Genomic DNA, 20254 nt, shown 5'->3' with positions numbered 1-20254 from the left:
GGGGGAGTAGTGACAAACTGGCAGACTGACCAACAGACCTACACAGTCTGTCCACACAGACAGTGTCAACCCACCTGATCAACCAAGCCAAGGCAGGAGGACTGAAAACAATGGACTGATTAAGCAAAACAGACTGACACTGCATTAGCTCAGGATGTCCGCAGGTCCAGAGGAAGTTTCTTTTCTTATTATCTACTGCACATCCAAGGCCTCAACTGTAATTAACTGCCATGTAATGTAGCCTTTAAAGCCCTATTCACATGGGGCCGGTATTATTTGGGGTCCTCTTAAGATTTTAATAACCACAGAGGTCGTCTGTGCGCTCAATCCTGTGTGAATCTGCCACGTCGGTAATCTGCGATGGAAAAAACATTCCACCGCAAATTAGCTCAAATTCAAAGGTCGTCTGATAATGATAATATTAGTCCCATGTGAATGTACATTTCTGTAAAATGGGTCGTACTATTTTTCTCAGAGGGATTTTTTTTGTTGTGTTTTTCTGTGTTTTTTTTCCTATATTCAGTGAGGTTCAGAGTTATTTAGGCCTCAGTGAAAATAATTAACTAGCTTTGAGAGCATGTTGGGTGCAAATTTTTGAGATTCATTTAGCCTCTCAGCATGGAGACCAATTTAAAGAGGAAGCACATGCAAATCAGTTAGTCCATGAACTTGTGCTCATAACTGTAGATGTTCAAACATAAAAGGTAAAGCAACAGTTCTATAACAACCGGGCAGCCGAAAAGACCATGTGAAACACGTGAAAGCCCTGGAAAAAGCAACCCTGCGTTGAGTTTGTATTGTCAACTGCTGTTTCCAAGATCAAGATAAAATTGTCACCAAAAAACCCAAATATATCCAACTTGATATCACATAAGGGACAGAAATGCAACAGAATCACACATTTCAAAGCTGGAGCTAGTCATATTTTGGCATGTATTGCTTGAGAAATGACTAAAATGATTAACTGATTATCTAAATAATTACTTTTCTGACAATCAACTAATCGTTTCAGCTCTCCAGAAGATTTTGTTCATTCATACAAATCCAATGAGGTCATTTTAGTCCAGTGGGAATCTGGGTTAATCTAAAATTAGCTGTGGAAGTGATAAAAATTGTTTTGCCTCATCGGCCCAGTTGTACAGACCAGACTTATTTTACAGGATTTTAGTAGAAACACTGGTCTTAAATTAAATTTCAGTAACTTTTTTATACAAGTCTAATATCCAGGTGTGATAGCATCATGTGGTAATAGACTATTGTACAAATCGTCTGACACCAATTGGTGTTAGTCCACTTCCACACAGTACTGCCTCCGAAGACAAACAGCTGACGCTCCCATGAATAGGAGCTGCCAATGTTACCCAACACCGACAAGCTACTGATTGCTGCCATGGCAACCACCTCAGCTGGGTGTCGTGTTGCCATGGCACTGGTAGGCAGGCCATGCCTACTTCTCAGGTGTCAGGTGGACAAACAAAAGAGAGATAGGAGCAAAATATGCTGCTGCAGCAAAACTGGTCCAAGTGTAACAAATACAGAGACAGGAAGTTCATCATATCATCATTCATTCAGTCCAAATTTAACAATTACACCAAGTATCCATCAAAATAAAAGCACACTTCAAATGACAGACATTTCAGTTCTGTCAAACAAGACTGAAAATCCAAGCTACTGCATCTCAGAGACAGAAGAAGGAAAAAGCCTGGCAGACTGCAGTGTCTCTGCTTCCTCCTCCTCCAGCTGCTCATCATTTTCCTCAACAATGACTAGCACCATTATCGCACCCTCACTAGTTCATTCATGTGTTTCTAACCGTATCCTCCATGTGTAGGCACAGTCATAACACACAGGCCCAACATACAACATTTGGGCTTCATTATTACAGAGCTTACAGTCACTGACAATGTTTGGAGAATCAAAGTGAAAAACAAGGGGTCAATATGTCAAAAAACAGACTTAGTTGCAATAAGGTCCAGGAGCAGAAGGTGATGTCTTTGCATTGATAGTTTTGTCTGACCAACAACACAAAAATACTCAGTACTGAAAATGTTTGGCAGATTTGCTTAATAAAGGGCTTAAACTATTAACTGAATATTTAGGATTATCAACCAGCCAATACATTTTCGGTCAATCTACTAATCTGGTCTTGACTTGGACTCTTGGAGGACTAGTCTGGAGCTGAAGGAAATCTAAATAAACAAGAATAACTAACCATTCTGGCAACAGACACAAGTCGCAATGTCAGTATCTCTGGAAACAGTTTAACCAGCTTTGTGCTATAACAGACACATGTAGATGTATGTGTGAGTGTACCAATGCATTGTATAACACATCCGAGATGTTTGCAGGGTCTGAAATTCTTTGGTTTTATCTCATTTTGAGTCAGGAATTCGTAATGATGGCTGAACTCCTAACATTCGCTTAATTGTTTGACCTCCAAACGTGACTTTCATCGATAAATAGCCAGTGCAGAGGCCTTGCATTTCATCCTAACTGGCATTAAAAAGCCTTGAGATGTCATGATGAAACTTGCAGATATCCTGAAACTGATGCAACTGATGCCACAAGAATCCAAATTAGCACATGACATCATCTGGCCTTCACCAAAAAACCGAGTTCAAAGAAGCAGCAGCCATGGTCTGAGCTTAATTTCCACATGTGCGGGATTAAGTGCACCAGGACATTCCAGTAAAAAGTTTCAAATACTTTCCTCTGGTTGGTGAAATTGCCTGGTGTCAACAGTGTTATGTGGTGAATCCTGCCACCGATGGATAATGTAGTGCATTTGCATCAGGCGCTGCCTTCTTAGACAAACAACTGACCTGGAACAGTAGCTTGGACTGCAGCCTCTCCCTTTCTGAACACACACACACACACACACAAATACACACACACACAAATACACACAGGCCGCACAAAGTAACATCGAGGGAAAGTGACAGACCTGCTAGCCTCAAAGTGCACACATAGCACAAAACACAAACTGAGAAGCAAGTTACAGACAAATACAGTTTGTCGCTTCCTCTTCCCTGCGAGATATCCACCAAAACCCTCAACTCCAAGGTACACACACACACACACACACACACACACACACACACACACACACACACACACACACACACACACACAGTCTGGGTTCGCATCAGCGATGTCAGCCCCACTCACACATCACCACTGTCCTACTGCACTGCTGTGTGTGTTTGTGGGTGTAAATGTGTCTGCTTCGGTGTCGAAGTCGTTCTTAAGGAATGGGGTGGACAGCTAAGAATAATAAATATGAGCGGGTGGAGCAGTGTGTAGGGAAGTCCCCGGCACACTGAGGTCACCCACACAGTATTATTGTAAAAAAAAAAATTTCTTTGTTCAAATTCCCCACCAGGCCCTTACCAGGCGGGTGGGGCTGAGCTGAGACAGGGCGAGGACGGGGTGCAGCTCATCTGGGGGGGGCTAATAACAAGCAGCAGATGAGAGGAGTGGAATTAGGACAAACACAGGCTCCTCTGATCCAGTCAGTGTGCAACTTAAAGCTGCAGCACCTGCTTCTGTTTGGCTGCTCGTGTCTTGCTGAGCAATGACAAGTGTCTCAAAAATGTGTTGTAGCCGATTTTGCCACCAAAGGATGTTTATGAGGCTCACTGTTGCACTACTGGATCAGCCTGACATTTACCATTGCTCTGTATTTGTACTGCTTTGCTAACTTGGGATCAATATGAGCTGTGCTTTCATTTTACCAGAAGGATTTATCTGATTGTGTATCAGATAACAGTTTATTTTAATAAGCATTTCATTTAGGAAGCTAAACTTAAAAATGTTTATCTACCAGGCTGCATGTTTATTTCTGCTGTCAAATTGAGCATTTTAACATGAAAGTCTATGGAGATTGACTAATTTTTGGAGCCAGCCTCAAGGGGTCATTACTGCAATTTTTGGCACTTAAGTGCTAGCTTAATTTTTCAGCCCCGGAGGTTGCCGCTTGATAACACCATATCTGACATGTTATCACATCAAAGTTAATAAAGCAACCATCTTAGCAAGCAGTTGGTTACTTACACATCCAGCAGCAACCTTAGCATTCATTTGGATTCATGTTTCTTGCTACCTGACACTTAAATGGCAAATATCTGCTGTCCTTTTAGCTTTGTTTTGGTCTCCACCAGGAAAATGTGTGCCTAAAATGCTCCATTATGCTCACCAGCTAGTCACTACCTTTGTCTGTCTGGTAGCTGGTGCTGGGCAGCTAGTATTTACTGGCTTTATCAGAGCTTTTTTGGCTGAAAACAGCTTCCTGTCACGGCTAAAAACAAGCCTAACCAAGCTGAATCAAACATTAAATTTAAAACAAAGCATGCCAAGACAACAAACTGCTCCACAGAGCTGAGGAGGACTTCAATGCCGGTTGAAAACTGTACATGATTTGCTACTATGAGCAACCCCCTTCACATTAAACACAATAATTTGATCCACTGTTCATATAAAAACATTGATTAGTGCTGCATTTCTTGCCACACTAATACTTTCACAGATGCATTACACCCCCATCACTGACACTGATCCTTCAGAAGCATCACAGAAACATGTCCTGCTTTGAAAATTAAACTCAGTGGTGTCCTTAAATTTGACAAGCCAGAGGCATAAATTACTGTTAAGGTGGACACGGTTCAGCTCTATCACGCTCCCTTTGCCTAAGAAAGACCAGTTGAGCCATCTGCACATCTGCTGTCTTCAGTTTGTTATGTTGATTCTCTTCACAGACCAACAACATCAAACCAGCAGACATTTCAACAAACAGAGGCGACGCCAAAATTCTGTGGTTCGCGTCTTATGAGTTACAGAATGTCACTTGTGTTTTGTGTTGTTTATCATAGAAGAGTGAGTGTGTGCAAGTGTGTGCTTGTGCAAAGGGCTTGTTATGTTGGTTATTAAGTTTAACTAATCCAAAGAAAGAAAAAAAAACCTAAAGCAGCTTCTCCAACACGCCCAATGAATGCAGCCCCATGTTCCCACGCTCCCTTTGACCATTATCAAGACTGTTTTTTTTTTTTTTTTTTTTACTTGTGATTGCAGTTCCACCCTCCTGGTCAATTTATAAAATGTTGACAATACAGGCGCGCTCTGGTCTGATGATAAATAACTCATATGAAGTTTCCTAATCAGATCACTAGAGATGGACTGAAGAAAATAACAATTATTTTCATCATCAATGAATTGATGATTGTTGATTACTTCTGAGACTAATATATTAATAGTTTTGCCTATAAAATGTTTTTTTCAAGCTTATTTCTGCATGAAAATAATAGCTGCTGTAAAATATAAAAATTTTAGGAAGCTCGTTTTGGTCCAGGAGTCTATGAAGTGTTGTAATTTGTTTTCAAAAAGTTTTATTTGTCCAACTTCTATTTCAGTTTGTTTTGTCCTGCTGTTTCCAGAATGTCTTTTTACAAGAGAAGAAGCCCTTTTCTTGTTAAATGCAACTATGTGAACATATAAATGTGCTATATCCAGAAGGATTACAACATTTTCCATGTCTTTGAGGACTGCCATGGCCTGTTCTCAAAACCAAGCATGTCTTGGGACTGCACTACATTCAAGTCCACTAAATCTACTGTGAGTAGGAATCTGTCCCTGGGTATCATCTATGATGAATTCTTCCAGTTTTGAGTGTTGCACATGCTGCAGGATGTCTGGAAAGGCACCCAGGCTTAAATTCTGAAAGTCTGATACGAAAACCCAGCAGTCAGGCAGTCTGCAACACTTTGTTCTATCAAACTTTATCATTTATTTCCTTTATTTAACCAGGTAAAAGTCTCAATGAGATCTTTTTCAAGAGAGGCCTGGCCAACAGGGCAACAGAAAGTAATTGTTACAACATTAACATTCACAAACAACAGACAAAAACACTGTCAAAAATATACACAATATCCAGCTAAGACAGAATAAAAATACATAAATATCTAGTTAAGATGTAATAAAAGTGTAATCAATGTAGTCCAATCAAGATGCACAAGCAAGCAAAATTCTCAAAAAGATCTGAAATGAAGTGAGAACAATACAAAAAACGTCAACCCCAAACTCTGTCCTCACTAACTGGATCTGACATCTGTAAAACATCACAAAACCGCAGAGCATATTGGTTTTGATTTCTGCACATGTATGGACACAGGTGAAGAGGAAACAGGTCCAGATCAGACATCAAGAACTATTAAGAAAATGGATCCAGAAATGTCAGATATATTTTTTTCAACCACTCAGTTAAATATTGTGGCCACAGCTCCACTGCCACCTCTCTCTGACCTCATGTAAAGAGCCAACATGTGGCAAACAATGGGTTTTACTCCCAGTGATTTACACAGAACGTTCCTCCTTGTTGGCCATGACTTAGACATTGATCTGCTGCAAAGCACCATGGGAGCTGGTAGCGAGTGGTGCTAAACACTCATAGTCATCGGTCCCTGATTGCTGTCTGATCCTGCGAGGTCAACGGGGGGGTTTACCTCCCGAGTGATTGGCCCACGGGGAGGCGAGTGGCTTGTGACTGACAGGTGGGAGAGCATATCAGCTGGCTGAGAGGGCAACACAAACCAATGGAGGCCGCAGGAGGAGGGAAAAATAGGTGGGGGGTGGGAGGATGGGGGAAGCCAGGGAGGAGGTGAGCCGGGCCTCTGAGGGGATTAACACGGTCTGACAGGCCGGCTGCGACACACACACACGCACACACACACACACACACACACACACACACACACACACACACACACACACACACACACAGCTTTGAGGGCGGGCTGCTCTGCTGAGCACACACAATACACTGCTTGTTTTAGAACAAGAGGAAAGAGAGAAAAGATGGATGAGAGGCCAAATCACAGAGAAGGAATGCAAGTTTGACAGAGGAAGAGAGACAGTGAAGAGAGTGAGATTATCAACCACAGGTGCTTCCCAACTACAGCGCCTCCATGGAGAGAGAGAAACCCCCGCTGTGGCCTTAATGTGAATTCCATGACTTTCCCAAATGTCCTCCTTTTTTTCTGGTTTATTAGGAGTGAAAAGTCTGGACTACACCCATCTTTCATTGAAATCTCTCTGCTGCAGTAATTGTTTGAAAGTAGCTGAAAAAAACACTCACTACATTGAAAAACACATTTCAGTTTTGTGAAAATTCCCTGACATTCCCCGATTTTCGAGAATCTCTCGAGTTACCTGACCTTCTGTGTCTGCTCTAAACTCCATTTGCATTCCAGGAATTCCAGGACCGGCAGGAACCCTTAAAACTATGACATATTACCCAATTGGATCCACACACACACACAGAGAAACCCTGCTGATGTGTTATTCTGGGCTGCTTAGGGAGGCTTCTTTAAGGAGCGTTTTACATATATTGATCAGATTTCAGTTCATCTACGAAAATTAACTGCCTCCAAAGCAGAGCAGGGTTTCTGCAAGACTGAGCGACTTTAATTTAAGGCTTAAAGAAGCTATAAATTACAGTAAGAATCAATTATTTGATACATTTCCCAGCGTAAACAAATGTGTAAATAAGAATCTGTGGAATGCAAGTCTGTGTAACTGGTAGCACTTGTCACTGTAAACTCTGCACCTCAACATTTTAAACATTTTATTGTGTTTTAAAGACTTAAACTGAGATCATTTCACTGGAAGACATTTTTAAGGTTTTTCTGGAGTCTATGAATTTGTGTTTTGGATATACTTCAGTTCTTCAGTTTTGCATCAGTTGGCGTCTAAATCCTCTGTTATTGTTTTCTCCATTCTCTTCATCTAAATAGAAAGTCACTATGGTAGCTAATGTTGGGCTTGATGGCACATGCTGAAAAATGAAAACTACCTGTAATTACTTGTGTTCGTGAGCGCTCCCAAAACCTACATGCAAAGACTTAAAGATAATTTACAAGTGCTGTAACTATGAATCATTTTTCATTCATTCTTTACACACAAACAACAACTGATAAAGTAAAATGATGGTGAATTCTCATAAGATATCAACATATTTTGTCCACCACCAGCCTCCATTCTGCAATAACTACATAAGATTTCTCACATCTACAATAACATGTACTGATATTTACTCATCGTAAATCTAGACTGGTCTGGTCTGCTCCTGGTCGCTGTAAAACCTCATTCGCCCTACATGAGGCTGAAGTGGACTTCCAAACATGCAGGAAATAAACAGTGGTGATAAATACCCGAGCTGTCCAGCGTAACCCCATCCTTCTATTTAACAGGCAGCAGCCAATAGAGCAAGGCCAACTGCATCAATTACAGCTGATACAGTGGCCAATGTGACTGGACAAAGATTAGATTCTGCCATAGTACAAAAAGAATGTAGAGAAAATTAGATCTGACTGTTGTTTTCTTCAGGACCACAACAGCAACAGCTTTCATGACTTGCATTTTTTTAACCATACTAGGGTTGCAGCTAATGATTATCTCTTTATCAATGATTTTAGATATTTTTGATTATTTTCTTGATTAACCAATTCTTTGTTATGTCTCTAACATGTCAGAAAATAGTGAAAAGGCCCTGAACAATGTCCTAGGGCCTAGGGATATTCAATTTAAAGTATACACTTCTCACAAGGGAGAAGCTGCAAACAGAGGATGTTTGGCATTTGGGTTAAAAATGACCTAAACAATTAATTCAAACTGCAATATCAGCCATTATAATTGCAATGAAAGCTATAAAATGTACCAAGTGAAATGTTAAAAGGCATTAGTGGCACATCTGTGATATAAATGCAATTTAAAACTAATTGACTAAAATGCACGTAAACAGTTACGGTGTAGTTGTGGGTTCGCAAATTATCCGAGATGTCTGAACAAAGGAATAAGTAACAGCATCGCGTGCTGTCAAACCGGAGGAAACTGTCAGAATAAAGTGCACCGCAGCTCTGAGTGAATATGACATCTTACAAGAAGGGAAATACAATCTACTTAATGTTTAAACCACAGTGAGAAACACAGAGGGATTTTTTTCATAGGACTGAATTCAAATAGGAGTGAGCAACGGTTGATGGAAATGAGCTGCAAGGTTACCAATCCAATCATGTCCATCCATCTGTTTATGTGTGTGTGTCATAGAGATGGCTCATAACTCAGCTGGACAGGCTATGAGTCTTGAGGTTGTGAACTTTTGCCCTGCTTCTTAATGAACCGCTGTGGAGCGATTACTCTCACACATGCGCACATGGACAAACCCACTGTTTGGCCATGAAATGTGACATGCAACACATTTACAGCTTCGCCTGGTGGGGGCTGATAGGCAGACAGTCGGCAGATGAGTACAGCAACAGGACGACATAGGTGGACGTGGACTGTCAGACACATACAGTGCTCAAATGATCTCAGAGTGTTAGGAGGAGGCTGGATCTTCAGCGTAGAAGACTGCACTGTACTGATTCTTAATTAGAAAAGAAAAGCAGTGCAATAATACACAAGCTGTTTCAACATAAGAATAATATAAATATAAAAGCCAGAAATCTTGAATGAAGCTGGAAAAAGTCACATCACTGCTCCTGATATGAGCTTCATACCTGCAATTTGTATGTTGACATTCATCCACAGAGCCAAAGGCCCCATGCTCCTTTTCCATTAACATCCTACCAACTAGTTATATATGCATCCTTTCTAGCTACTGTTATGAGTCAGTCCAGGAACTCTGCACCACGCCACTTTGTCTGAAAACAAACTCTACCAGTAAATCAGGATGCGTAAAAGAAAAAACAAAGCAGCGCAAGCACAGTAATGTCAGTGATTGTAGTCTCCACAAAGCAACATTTTTCGTTTGTTCACGGTAGACCCCATCTACACTAAGTCACCAATAGAACCTCAGGAGGTGGCTTGAGATGCATCTGTCTCTCCAAGGCACACGCATAAGCTTCATTCCATCTAAGCAGAGCTTCATCAGGAACCATTCTGTGGAAACAGCCACTCTCTGGATCTGTTGTGTGATAACAGCAGCTGAAGTGATGCTGAAATTACACTGAAATCACACTGATCTTTCTCCCTGTCTCATTAAAGCGATGGAATAAAGCAGCTCTGGTGATTTCAGAAGGTGCATTGAGCTGTTGCAGCATTTATCTGACTTGTGAATGATCTATAGAGATGTGGGTAAGTCTTTTCCATAAATCTAAGTCATTCATGTGTTGCTGTTAGTCTATGGATAGATGTTAGCTGGCTCGCTAAACTGTTATTGTTGTGACTAAAGTTCTTCTTCATCTGGCATTCTTGGCAGCTATCAAAGAACTTCAGGTGCATCATCACCACATCCCTAGATATAATTAGGGTTGGGAAAACCAAAAGGTGCAGATGTATTAACGTGGCTAATTATAAATGAAAGTGTATTAAATTGCATGAGGTATTTATCTGGATATCACTAGTCACTAGAAATGACAAGTGTAAACAGGCCTTAGCATCAGTGGGATCCTCCACACACCTACAGAACTATTACAATAAATTATATTCATTTGGTTTGGACACTTTTGTCCCGAATAACTCACGATAAGTATAATAACCAATAACCATGTAGGAGGAAGAGGTATATATCATCCAAAAATGACTAGAGGCATGTTCAGTGCTACAAAAAGGAAGTACTGGCAAGAATTAATGGGATGGGTTAGAGATTTATCACATCTGGAAAATACAACACCTGGACAAAGACGCATGATTTAGCCTTTGGCTGACACAGTCGACCCACTCACAACCGAGCAGATTACTGAGTCCTGTTCACTTCAGGTCCAGAGTCAAATCACAACAAAGCTTACGTCCAACTAACTGATGATCTGTATCAAGAATACCTTCAATCGCAGCTATAATTATTCATTTTAAAGTATATGAGTATAGTGTGTGTGTGTGTGTGTGTGTGTGTGTGTGTGTGTGCGCATACGAGGCCTCTTTGCTGAGCTCCTGTAGTCACTGCTCATCACAGCTAAAGCGTTACCATGGTGACACAGCTAGCTAGTTGCCATATGACATGATGAGGAAGAGACAGAAGCGGGGGTGGTGGGGTGGGGGGTATGGCCGATGAACACACACAGAGGGACAATGCAAACAGATAAATGCAGTGAGCTGTCAGCTAGTGTCTGTGTGTGTGTCTGGGTGTCTGTGCGTCTTGGTATTGTAGTTGTGGCTGAGGCAAGCAGATCTGTTAACCAGGCCTCCACTTTGCTGCTGCCAAACACGCTGCTACTATGACCAGCTGCATCAAACAGGTACACACCAGGCCAGACGACAATCTTTCTCTCTCTGTAGTGACACTGTTTTTTCTTTGTTGCACACAATTTCTTTTTGACCTCACATGGTGGTCTAAGAGAGACACTGAACATCACTTTACTGCACAATAAGGTCCAGCTTGGTTCTCAACATGTTCAGTGATCATTGCACGCCTGTGAACAGGCACAGAGGAGGATAAGTGATAAATCAAAGAAGGAGTGGACGATAACACGATATATTCCTGAGCTGCAATGATTACTCAATGAAATGATTAGTTGATCTCAACATTAGCTTTAATGATTTTAAGCAAAAGCAAACATTCACTGGTTAAGGTGAAGTTGCTTTTCTTTGTCATAAATTACAGAAAACTTAATCTCCTTTGGATAGTGGGTCAAACAAAACCCCACTCCATGCTATGGGAAATTTTTCTTCTCTTTCTTTCTTTTTATTTATTGATTAATCTAAAGAAATCCTGAGCAGATTCATCGCTCATGAAAAAAAAGCATTAGTTGCAGCCATAACATATATCATGTGATAGTATAAATTAGAGCTGAAACTAGAACTGAATCTGAAATTAGAAAATATGAAATAAATAAAAAGTTTTTTTTTTTGGGCTTTGTGATGTTGGTCAGACCAAACATTTGAAAGCATCGCCTTGTCTTCTTGGCACTAGGCATTTTATAGACCAAACAATCAGTTAATCAATGAAAATTACTGTTAGATAATTTGCTAATGAATATTTATTAACTACAGCTGTAATATAAGTTTGTCTACTGTCAAAGATTTTTTCCCACACTGTTTATACAGAGGAACGGCATTTCAAATGGCTGAGCTGGTTTGCTCTGTATCAGTACAGGCTTTTATATAATTGCGTTACATCAATGTGATAACGTATATTGATCTGTCTGGTATTTAATTTGCTGGATCAGCCAAAAACAGAAATTATTGCCAGGCTCTTTTCTCCACATAGAGTTTCTCAATAGGTTTAACAAAAAGGATCATGCCCTCAGCTGGATACAGAATAAGATTTCTATAAGTCTATCTAGGTGATACACCCAGTAACATCTCCCAATAAAAGATGGACAATGTCAAGAAATCAAAACAAGACAAAAATATGAGAAATGATATCAATAAATAGCTAAAGACACCGACAGAAGAACTGGCGTCACTGGTGAAAGGATAAGCCCTACAATCTGGAAATGGCTGGTAAAATAAGAGAAAGATCTGATCACGCATCACTCTAAAAAAAAAACTAAAAAAAACAACACAATCATTCCACCTAGACCACAGGAAACCCACTATCTCCACACACCACACACTTCCTGTCCAGTTTCCTGCTTCCTGTGCAGGAGGGAAAAGGAGGGAGCGGTCGCTGATGTCACGGCGAGTCTGCTTAAATGCTGTGTTCACATCCCATGGGAAAGAAGGTGGATATGAGCTTCCTGCTAGTAAATACCTTTCACCTCAGACTCAGATTTTAATTACTATGAGAAAATATGCTTACATTGAATTAAGATATTTTGTGACAAAAGGTAATCGCTTTTTAGTTTCAGCTTATTCTGACTAGAATGAAAAGGAACCTCTAACGTGAAATTTTACTGTGTGAAGACTATGTTTCATCTGTTGTCCACCATCTTACTGTTTTTTTCCCCCCACATGGAGCAAAAGCAACAATTTGATTTCTGCTGCACAAGTGAGCAGTGAAAGTTTTGAAACTCAGCAGTGAGGAAACTACTGACCAGATGTATGGTCACTCTTAACCTGCAGCCTTTAGTGTCCTGCAATTGTTAAAAACCAGCTCTGTTTGTCAGTTTTTCCTCTTCTATAACCATGTGCTACTATGAGGATGGGATGATGGGAATGTCACAGGGTGTTTCAACGCACCGCCATCCCATGCAGCAATGCTATACACACTGCAGCTGAGGAATATATTGTGAGCCATACCAAGACAGTTTTCCTACATCCTTTCAAAGCAGCATTCTTGAATTTTCCTTAAATTCAGACTTTCAAGTGTACAAATTGTCCGTTAAGCAATTGGCAAAGGTGTATAAGATCCTCCACCCCCACATCCATTAATGCTGTTTGTGCAGCAAAGTCTTTTGCAGGTGGGAGTTACACTTCACCCTCAACATGACTTGTGTCATTCTGTCGTAGCAGATTGCAATTACAAGCAAAGCTAGTGGGGCTTTCAGAGTTATTACTATGTCATGAGCTGGTTTCAGGAAGAAAAATTTAAGGCATTTTGTGAGCAGGCCTAAGCCATACGCATTCAAGATCATTTCAACACTCGAAACACCAAACCAAAAAGTAACAAAAAAAATATATGTTACACTTCCAGCTCTTCTGCAGCTTTAAAGCTCTAGAAAGTCTATTTAAAACATTTATTTCTTTTAAAAGTTAAATTCAGATCTAATACTTTTTCTGTCTGTTTAAGCTCCTGCAGACACCCCGCTATGGGATCCTCTAAGTCAGTAATCTATGGCCTAACATGCAGTCAAGCCTCAGTGTGAATGTAAGAAGTCAGCAGCCTATAGAGATTTTGAGAGGTCAGTGTCTGGTGGGGTTGATACAGTGGTGCAGAAGGTCTTGTTCCAGACACGATCAATCGAGAAAAATGAACGAACAAAAAAAAAAAAGCTACATTTCCAGTTTTAAACCTCAGGCCTCTCTTGAGTGGGTCAGAAAAAAAGAAGAAACTTCCTTAGGTCAGCACTCAGGAGTAGTGGAGGAGCTTTAAAACTTACCTGCATCACGCAAATAAAAAAAAGGTACCGTTCGACAAATTTGACTTTGCCTTGCCTCGAGTCGAAGCCTGATAATAAGATACAACCTGTTTTACATGATTCAGCAATCATCTGAGGACAAACACACTTCTACAGGAACTAACATCATCATTTAACCAGAGCTTCAAACGGCCCCTGCTGGGGAAAATGTCAACACAGTAAACATCAGACCTGCCGGATTAACAACATTACATGTAATTACTGGCTTAAATAGTGCTACCTGCTAATTACAAGACTGTCACAGCCACTTCCTACAGCCTAATTGTGTTGCTGAATACATACTGCCTGAGTGCACGGTGACTAAATGCTGAGGGTACATTTGTAAAGTGATACGCATCATCTACTCTCAATCATTTATCTCGCACCGTCTCTCGCGTTGTATACAAGGTCTGCTTGTCCTGAACAATGTGTGTCAGTGTGTACAGTTAATGTTTTAGATATGTGAATCCAGCACATTTGTTTATGGCTTGTTTAGCTTCACGCCATGTACCAGAGCTTGTAAACAGAAGCCCTACATGTGTATTAAGCTATGATTCATTAATTGGAACTAGTTCCAAATTCATATATAATAAAAAATAAAAACAAGATTTCCTTTTTTAAAAAAAAACAATTCTGCACATCAGTTTCTGAAACTTGGCTTTGGATCTACTGTGTTTGTTTATATGTCACAAGTTATATTTAGGACAATTTTGACAACAACTTTTCCCTCATGCACAGCTTTCCAAGCACAAAGAACTGCTGGGTGTCAGTTGTCAACATTCAAACTCTTATGCATATAAAACCATGTGTTTTGGTGAGGATTTCTGCAGATGCTGTGCGTCTCTCATCTGACAGGACTGAAAACACCCATTCCTTGGTGACGTGTAGCAGTTATTTAATGCCACCTTACTGTGAATGGCGATGGTCTGATCCGGATTAAACCAGAGGCTACATTCAAGTATACAAGAATTAAAACACAGAAGGCATCAATAAGCTACCCAAAATGCATCTCATCTGTGCTGCCACCCACCACCAAAATCTCACCAACATGTCTACTCATTATACACTCATGTTCAGTTTTAATTGGGCAGGTTGAACCTAGAGCATTAATACAAAACTGATGCAAAGTAAACTTTCCCACAGTCTTTTTTATCCGAGTAAAACAAACTGTTGGTGTGACTGCATCCAAATTCAATCCACTGTGCCGCATCTTTCAAGCCCAGTGTTTATTGAATTCTGCAAAAATAAGCTCCAGATCTCTGCCTGCTGCGAGTCCCCACGTGACACGAGTACCTGTTATGTTATAATGAGCCCCACATTAAGCTCACAGCAGGACTTATTCAGTTTGGGTTGCAAGATTAAAAAGTTTGAGAACCTTTGCTCCAGACTAATCAGCCATCCATGGCTAATCTCATCACACGAATGATCTCACCGCTCTCTGTGGCAGTTTGGTCTGAAATTAAACATGTTTCAATTATCAAATATGATGATTCTGTGTGGTAAAAGAAATCTAAAAAATAAGCGTCAATCATAGATCATACTGTAGAGTTTAATCTCAAGCGCAGTATATATCATACATAGCCATACTCAGGAGCAGTCTAGACAGTGTGAAGGACACTTGTGCAGCCTGGGGGCTCTACCAGCTGACATATGGGGAGGGTGTGGCGTGGCAAGGAAGGCCATGCATCTGCTTACATTTAATCATGTTCGACTGGACTAAAGTCTGAACCGTCTTCAGCAGCGACGCTGTGGCATTGCTCCTTGTACAGTTAGAGAACTACAGCCTAGAGAACTTCTGGACTGGGTTAATCATTTCTCATCGAATCGAGAGGTTGTGTGTGCACTTCACAACACCGGCCAACGGCTTCAATCCTGATAAATTAAATCGGCTCAGGAAGAGGAGAGGGGACCCCTGTGAGCCCCCTTTACACCCTTATCCAAGGAGAGGTGGGGGCTACCCGCCTAAAAACACTGCAGCTGACACAATCACAGTCATAGCTATAAATCAAAACTACTTAGCCATGAGATGCCCCAGTTAAGGGAAGACGGTTAGATGGATATTGACTAACTTGTTAAGCACTAAAACATGACCAAGCCCTTGCTGTTTTCTGGTGGCTATAGCTATGTGAAGCCTGCAGAGAGGACCGTCTTATCCCCTCATGTTATTAGTAAACAACCACAACCTGAGTCCAGGCTGGCGATTTAATTACACCACTGCTCCACAATATGTTGCAGGGTCAAATTATTGCTGGTCAAACAAGCAGCAACCCATGCAGCTAGCTAGTGTAAGGACAATGAGGGACGACACGACATGGTCAGTACATTGCACTGGGAGATTGTGTTGTGGCGTTGTGAGCCAGTAGCATCCTCACTTCGTGTGCCCTACCTGATGTAAGCATTCACACCCAGCTTGTTGCTAATACTTTAAGCTTTTATCTATTTGCCCTGCGTATCAAACAACCTCACCGTGTTGCTGGGTTTGTCAGCCATTGCAGGCACTGCTGCAAGCTCGCTACACGACCAATACACACAGCTAACACTGACATAGCTGGATATATTACAACTTTGGTTTCTTTTTTTAATAGCTATGGGGTGTGTTATATGGGAATGCCCCTCATTAGCTTTGCCAGCTTTTTCTATTTAACACAATGTTCATGTTTGCTCTACAGGTAAATGTGCTTGCTAACTAGCTAGCCCCGATACGTGCCGTTCCCTCTTGTACTGGAGATAACAACACGCCAAACTCCATTCAAAATCTGGCAATTCAGTGTCGCCTCTCTTATCGCACACATACACATTTCTCAAAATAAACCGCACGATATTCAATAAGATCAGCAGTGTCCACTTCGTCTTCGGCGTATTTATTATTCAAAAAGTGTCTGTAAAGTGTCAACTTTGAGAATTATTCATGCCACTTGCCAAATACACAGTTGTGGGCGGTAGCTAGTAGCTAGCCACATTATTCTTTTGAAAATATAGATTTCATGTAAACGTGGTGCTGATCATTAGGCGAATAATTAACTTAGTTGGTAAGTGGTCATGAACGCCAAAAGATTTATTTAATAGTTAAAGGCCTCATCTTGTGTAATGTTTGTATACTACGACATAGTATATCGGCAGATTTTTCAATGGAGTTTGGCATTCATTCTCTCCATGCACGTACCGGGACTTACCACCGAGTCAACCGAGTAAACCACGCTGCCCACAACAGCTTGGCTTTTCTCGGATTTCCGACCCAAGCGTCAGTCAGCGGTAGCTTTACGGTCTCCCATTCACCCAGGAGAGGGCCTGCGGGTCCGCGGCCTCTCCTGCCACTCCGGGCTGGTCTCCTACCTCTGTGGGCCGGCTGATCTCGAACAGGTCGAGCCGGTTGGCGTTCCAGTGGTTGATGATGTCGGCCAGTTTCCTCCTCTCCTCCTCCCTGCTCCCCGACATGGTGGACAGCGTTTCTGACCCTGTCCGTCCGTCCGTACTGTTGAATAAAACTTCCCGTAACGTTAGTCCACAGGGGAAGACAACACCGCCACGGACACCAAAGGTTCAGGTCTGCTGTTCTATCGCCAGGACTTCGTGTGGTCCGTCTCTCTGCTCACCGACCGACCTGCTGTCTGATCTGTTCTGCTTCGCGTTCGCGGTGCGGCTCCGCGCGATCCCGATCCACTCTGGATGTGAGTCTGTGAACGCGCAAAACTGTTAACTGTTTGGGGTCCAATAACGTGATGGATGGCGCTGCTTCACTAAAAGCACTTTGGTACATAGGGTTAACAATAAATACTTGTGGTAGTAAGAGGGATTACGTCACTGTGTGGTAATTATGGCCCTTTTTATTTAAGCTTGCAGCTGATTTATTTTTATTACTAATTTATTTAAAGATTATTAATGTTCAGTAAACCAATTAATTTAATTCCAAGAAATTTCCCACAACTTGTTCATTTGTTTATTTATTTTATTACTTTGTTTATACATAATATACCGTATTATAGAAGGAAGGATATGTACACAAAGATATTTACATACTGTATATGCAAACACACATTTACCTACATATACTCAGATATACAAAGCTTGTGCAGGAGAGGTAGGAAGCTAAAGGTTTGTACAAAGACCTCTCCTAAAAGTAGACAGAATGAAATTAACCATGTGAGTATTTTCTATTTTGCCTGTTACTGCTATCTGCTGCCTTTCAGACTATATAACAGTGTAAAACTTCAGTGCTATAATCAAGCAAGTTATTATTATAATTTAATATAATATAATATCATTTTTGCAGTGATGCTGCAGGGATGTCATGACGTTGTAAATAGTAACTGAAAATAGTACTAAGGAACACAGAGACTACAACCAAATAAAGAAAATGAAATGACTAAGAAAAAATATATACTACATACTAACAATTATTTCCCATTCCAGTTATCGAACAGTCAACACTGTAATTGGAAGCTACCGATATGTATTTGTTTTTAAAAATGTGCCTAATAACAATGTAGTATTTTAACAAGTTGATGAAGAAATCTTATTTTCTTGTTTTATAAATAACATAACCACATTGCAGTGAATTCACAAAACAAAGGAAGAAAAGGGAAAGCAAAGTGTCTTGCCTTTGTCTACATGCTCTGAATATTGCAGTTTAAAATCTATTCTCCTTTAAAGGTTTACACTAATTATTATAACTGTTTACTTTATAATAAGCGTCAAACTGATTTGTTAAATGATACTTTTTAAGACAGATATTGATGATTTTATAAAAATGTCATTTTTGGTTTCATGATGGTTGTTATCTTTAGTTTGATCATTTTTACATAATCTATTTTTCAGTAAATTTCATTCATATAATAGAATAGTTATTAGGGCATCATACAGTATTATGCTCTGGTCAAAGGCTTGTAGTTTACAGCCAAAACATACTGTATATCTGAGGCAATTTTACAGACAAATATATCAAATAAAGCTCATTAAAACAAATATTTCTTTATACTTTAATGCTGTTTTGACTTTTTCAAGATATGACATATTAGACCTTTTAGTTTCAGAAAATGAATTCCTCACAGTTATCCACAAATCAGAAATGTTTATTTCTCTAACAGTGGGAGAGGAGCACTCTTTGTGTCCTCTGTTGTTATATTATCTGCTAATTTAGTCCTAGCCAGCAGGTGCTGAATGCCACACAACATTGCCAAGTCCCTCAGTCCAACAACACACACACACACCACACACACACACACACACACACACACACACACACACACACACACACACACACACACACACTGTATTTCACAGCACAGTGGCTGCAAACATAAAATCAAACATTTTCCAATCAAATTTTCCAAATTTTCCAAATAAACCTATATAAAGAAAATTTTAAATTCTGGACAATTAATTACTGTTCATGATACAAATGCAGCAGTCCATACAATATATTTCATTTATTGTTTTAAATCAATTAGTAAAGAAAGTAAACTTAAACTTCACTGCAGGATTTCTTCCTTTGTGTCGACATACTCTCCATAATATAATCAGAAAAGGTTCATTTCTGTTGCTCGCAAGTGTTTGTACAGTACGTGTATATGTTGGGGGGCTTATATTTGTGCGGCAGAGGGCTCAATTATGTAAACACCAGCTCCTTATTAACACACAACTGTCAGTGACTCTGAAAGGTCACCAACCAAATATCAGGCAGATACATGTGAAATGTCAGGAATACAGTGGTGATCACATCTCCAAAAATAGCAGTGACACAGCAGAGTGGTTTGTTGTGTAGGCCTCCCACCTACTCCCTTAGACAGGGTGTAGAGCGGTAGCTCCAGCTTCTTATAAGCACATTAGTCACTGTGCCTGAGTTTGTGGGTGTTGGTGTCTAATGGATGAGTGCTGCACTGACATCATGTGTCAGTAATGAATGAAAAAAGGCTTTTATTAGAGCAGCTGATCTCGCAGTACATGGTGGACTGAAGGAAAAAAAAGGAAACAACAATAAACAAACTGAAATAATTATGAATTTATCTTACAATTAATCTTATATCACAGATTTTTGCTGCAGAATTGAATTTTTTTCAAGAAAAACTAAAGAATAAAGCAAGTATGTGAGACTGAGACAATGTTGGAATGCTTGGACTTTAATTATTTCCATTTTTTGCTACCTAACACATGTACTCCAATACATTTCAGTTACCAGTTATTTGCAATCTTTATGGCTTGTGATGCATTACTATAAAAATGTAATGTCTTGTTGGGGCCCCTCGCCACAGGTTCCACAGGTTACAGTT

At 40.3% G+C, this 20254-nt stretch overlaps 1 protein-coding gene across 1 annotated transcript in view; it reads right to left on the bottom strand.

The window, feature by feature from the left end:
• Positions 1 to 17636, bottom strand: part of afdna (afadin, adherens junction formation factor a) — a 107633-nt gene extending 89997 nt beyond the window's left edge. The window contains 1 exon segment of the mRNA XM_087180389.1: positions 17322 to 17636. Coding sequence (XP_087036515.1) covers positions 17322 to 17423 — 102 coding nt within the window. The 5' untranslated portion in view covers positions 17424 to 17636.
• Between the last annotated feature and the right edge of the window lie 2618 nt (positions 17637 to 20254).

The sequence above is a fragment of the Seriola lalandi genome, unplaced genomic scaffold (assembly GCF_002814215.2).
Source record: "Seriola lalandi dorsalis isolate HSWRI2012SDOR001 ecotype SW California unplaced genomic scaffold, Sedor1 jcf7180002054901, whole genome shotgun sequence".
Classification (NCBI taxonomy): domain Eukaryota; kingdom Metazoa; phylum Chordata; class Actinopteri; order Carangiformes; family Carangidae; genus Seriola; species Seriola lalandi.
The sequence above is the reverse complement of the archived record's forward strand: the minus strand, read 5'-3'. Positions and strand labels throughout refer to the sequence as shown.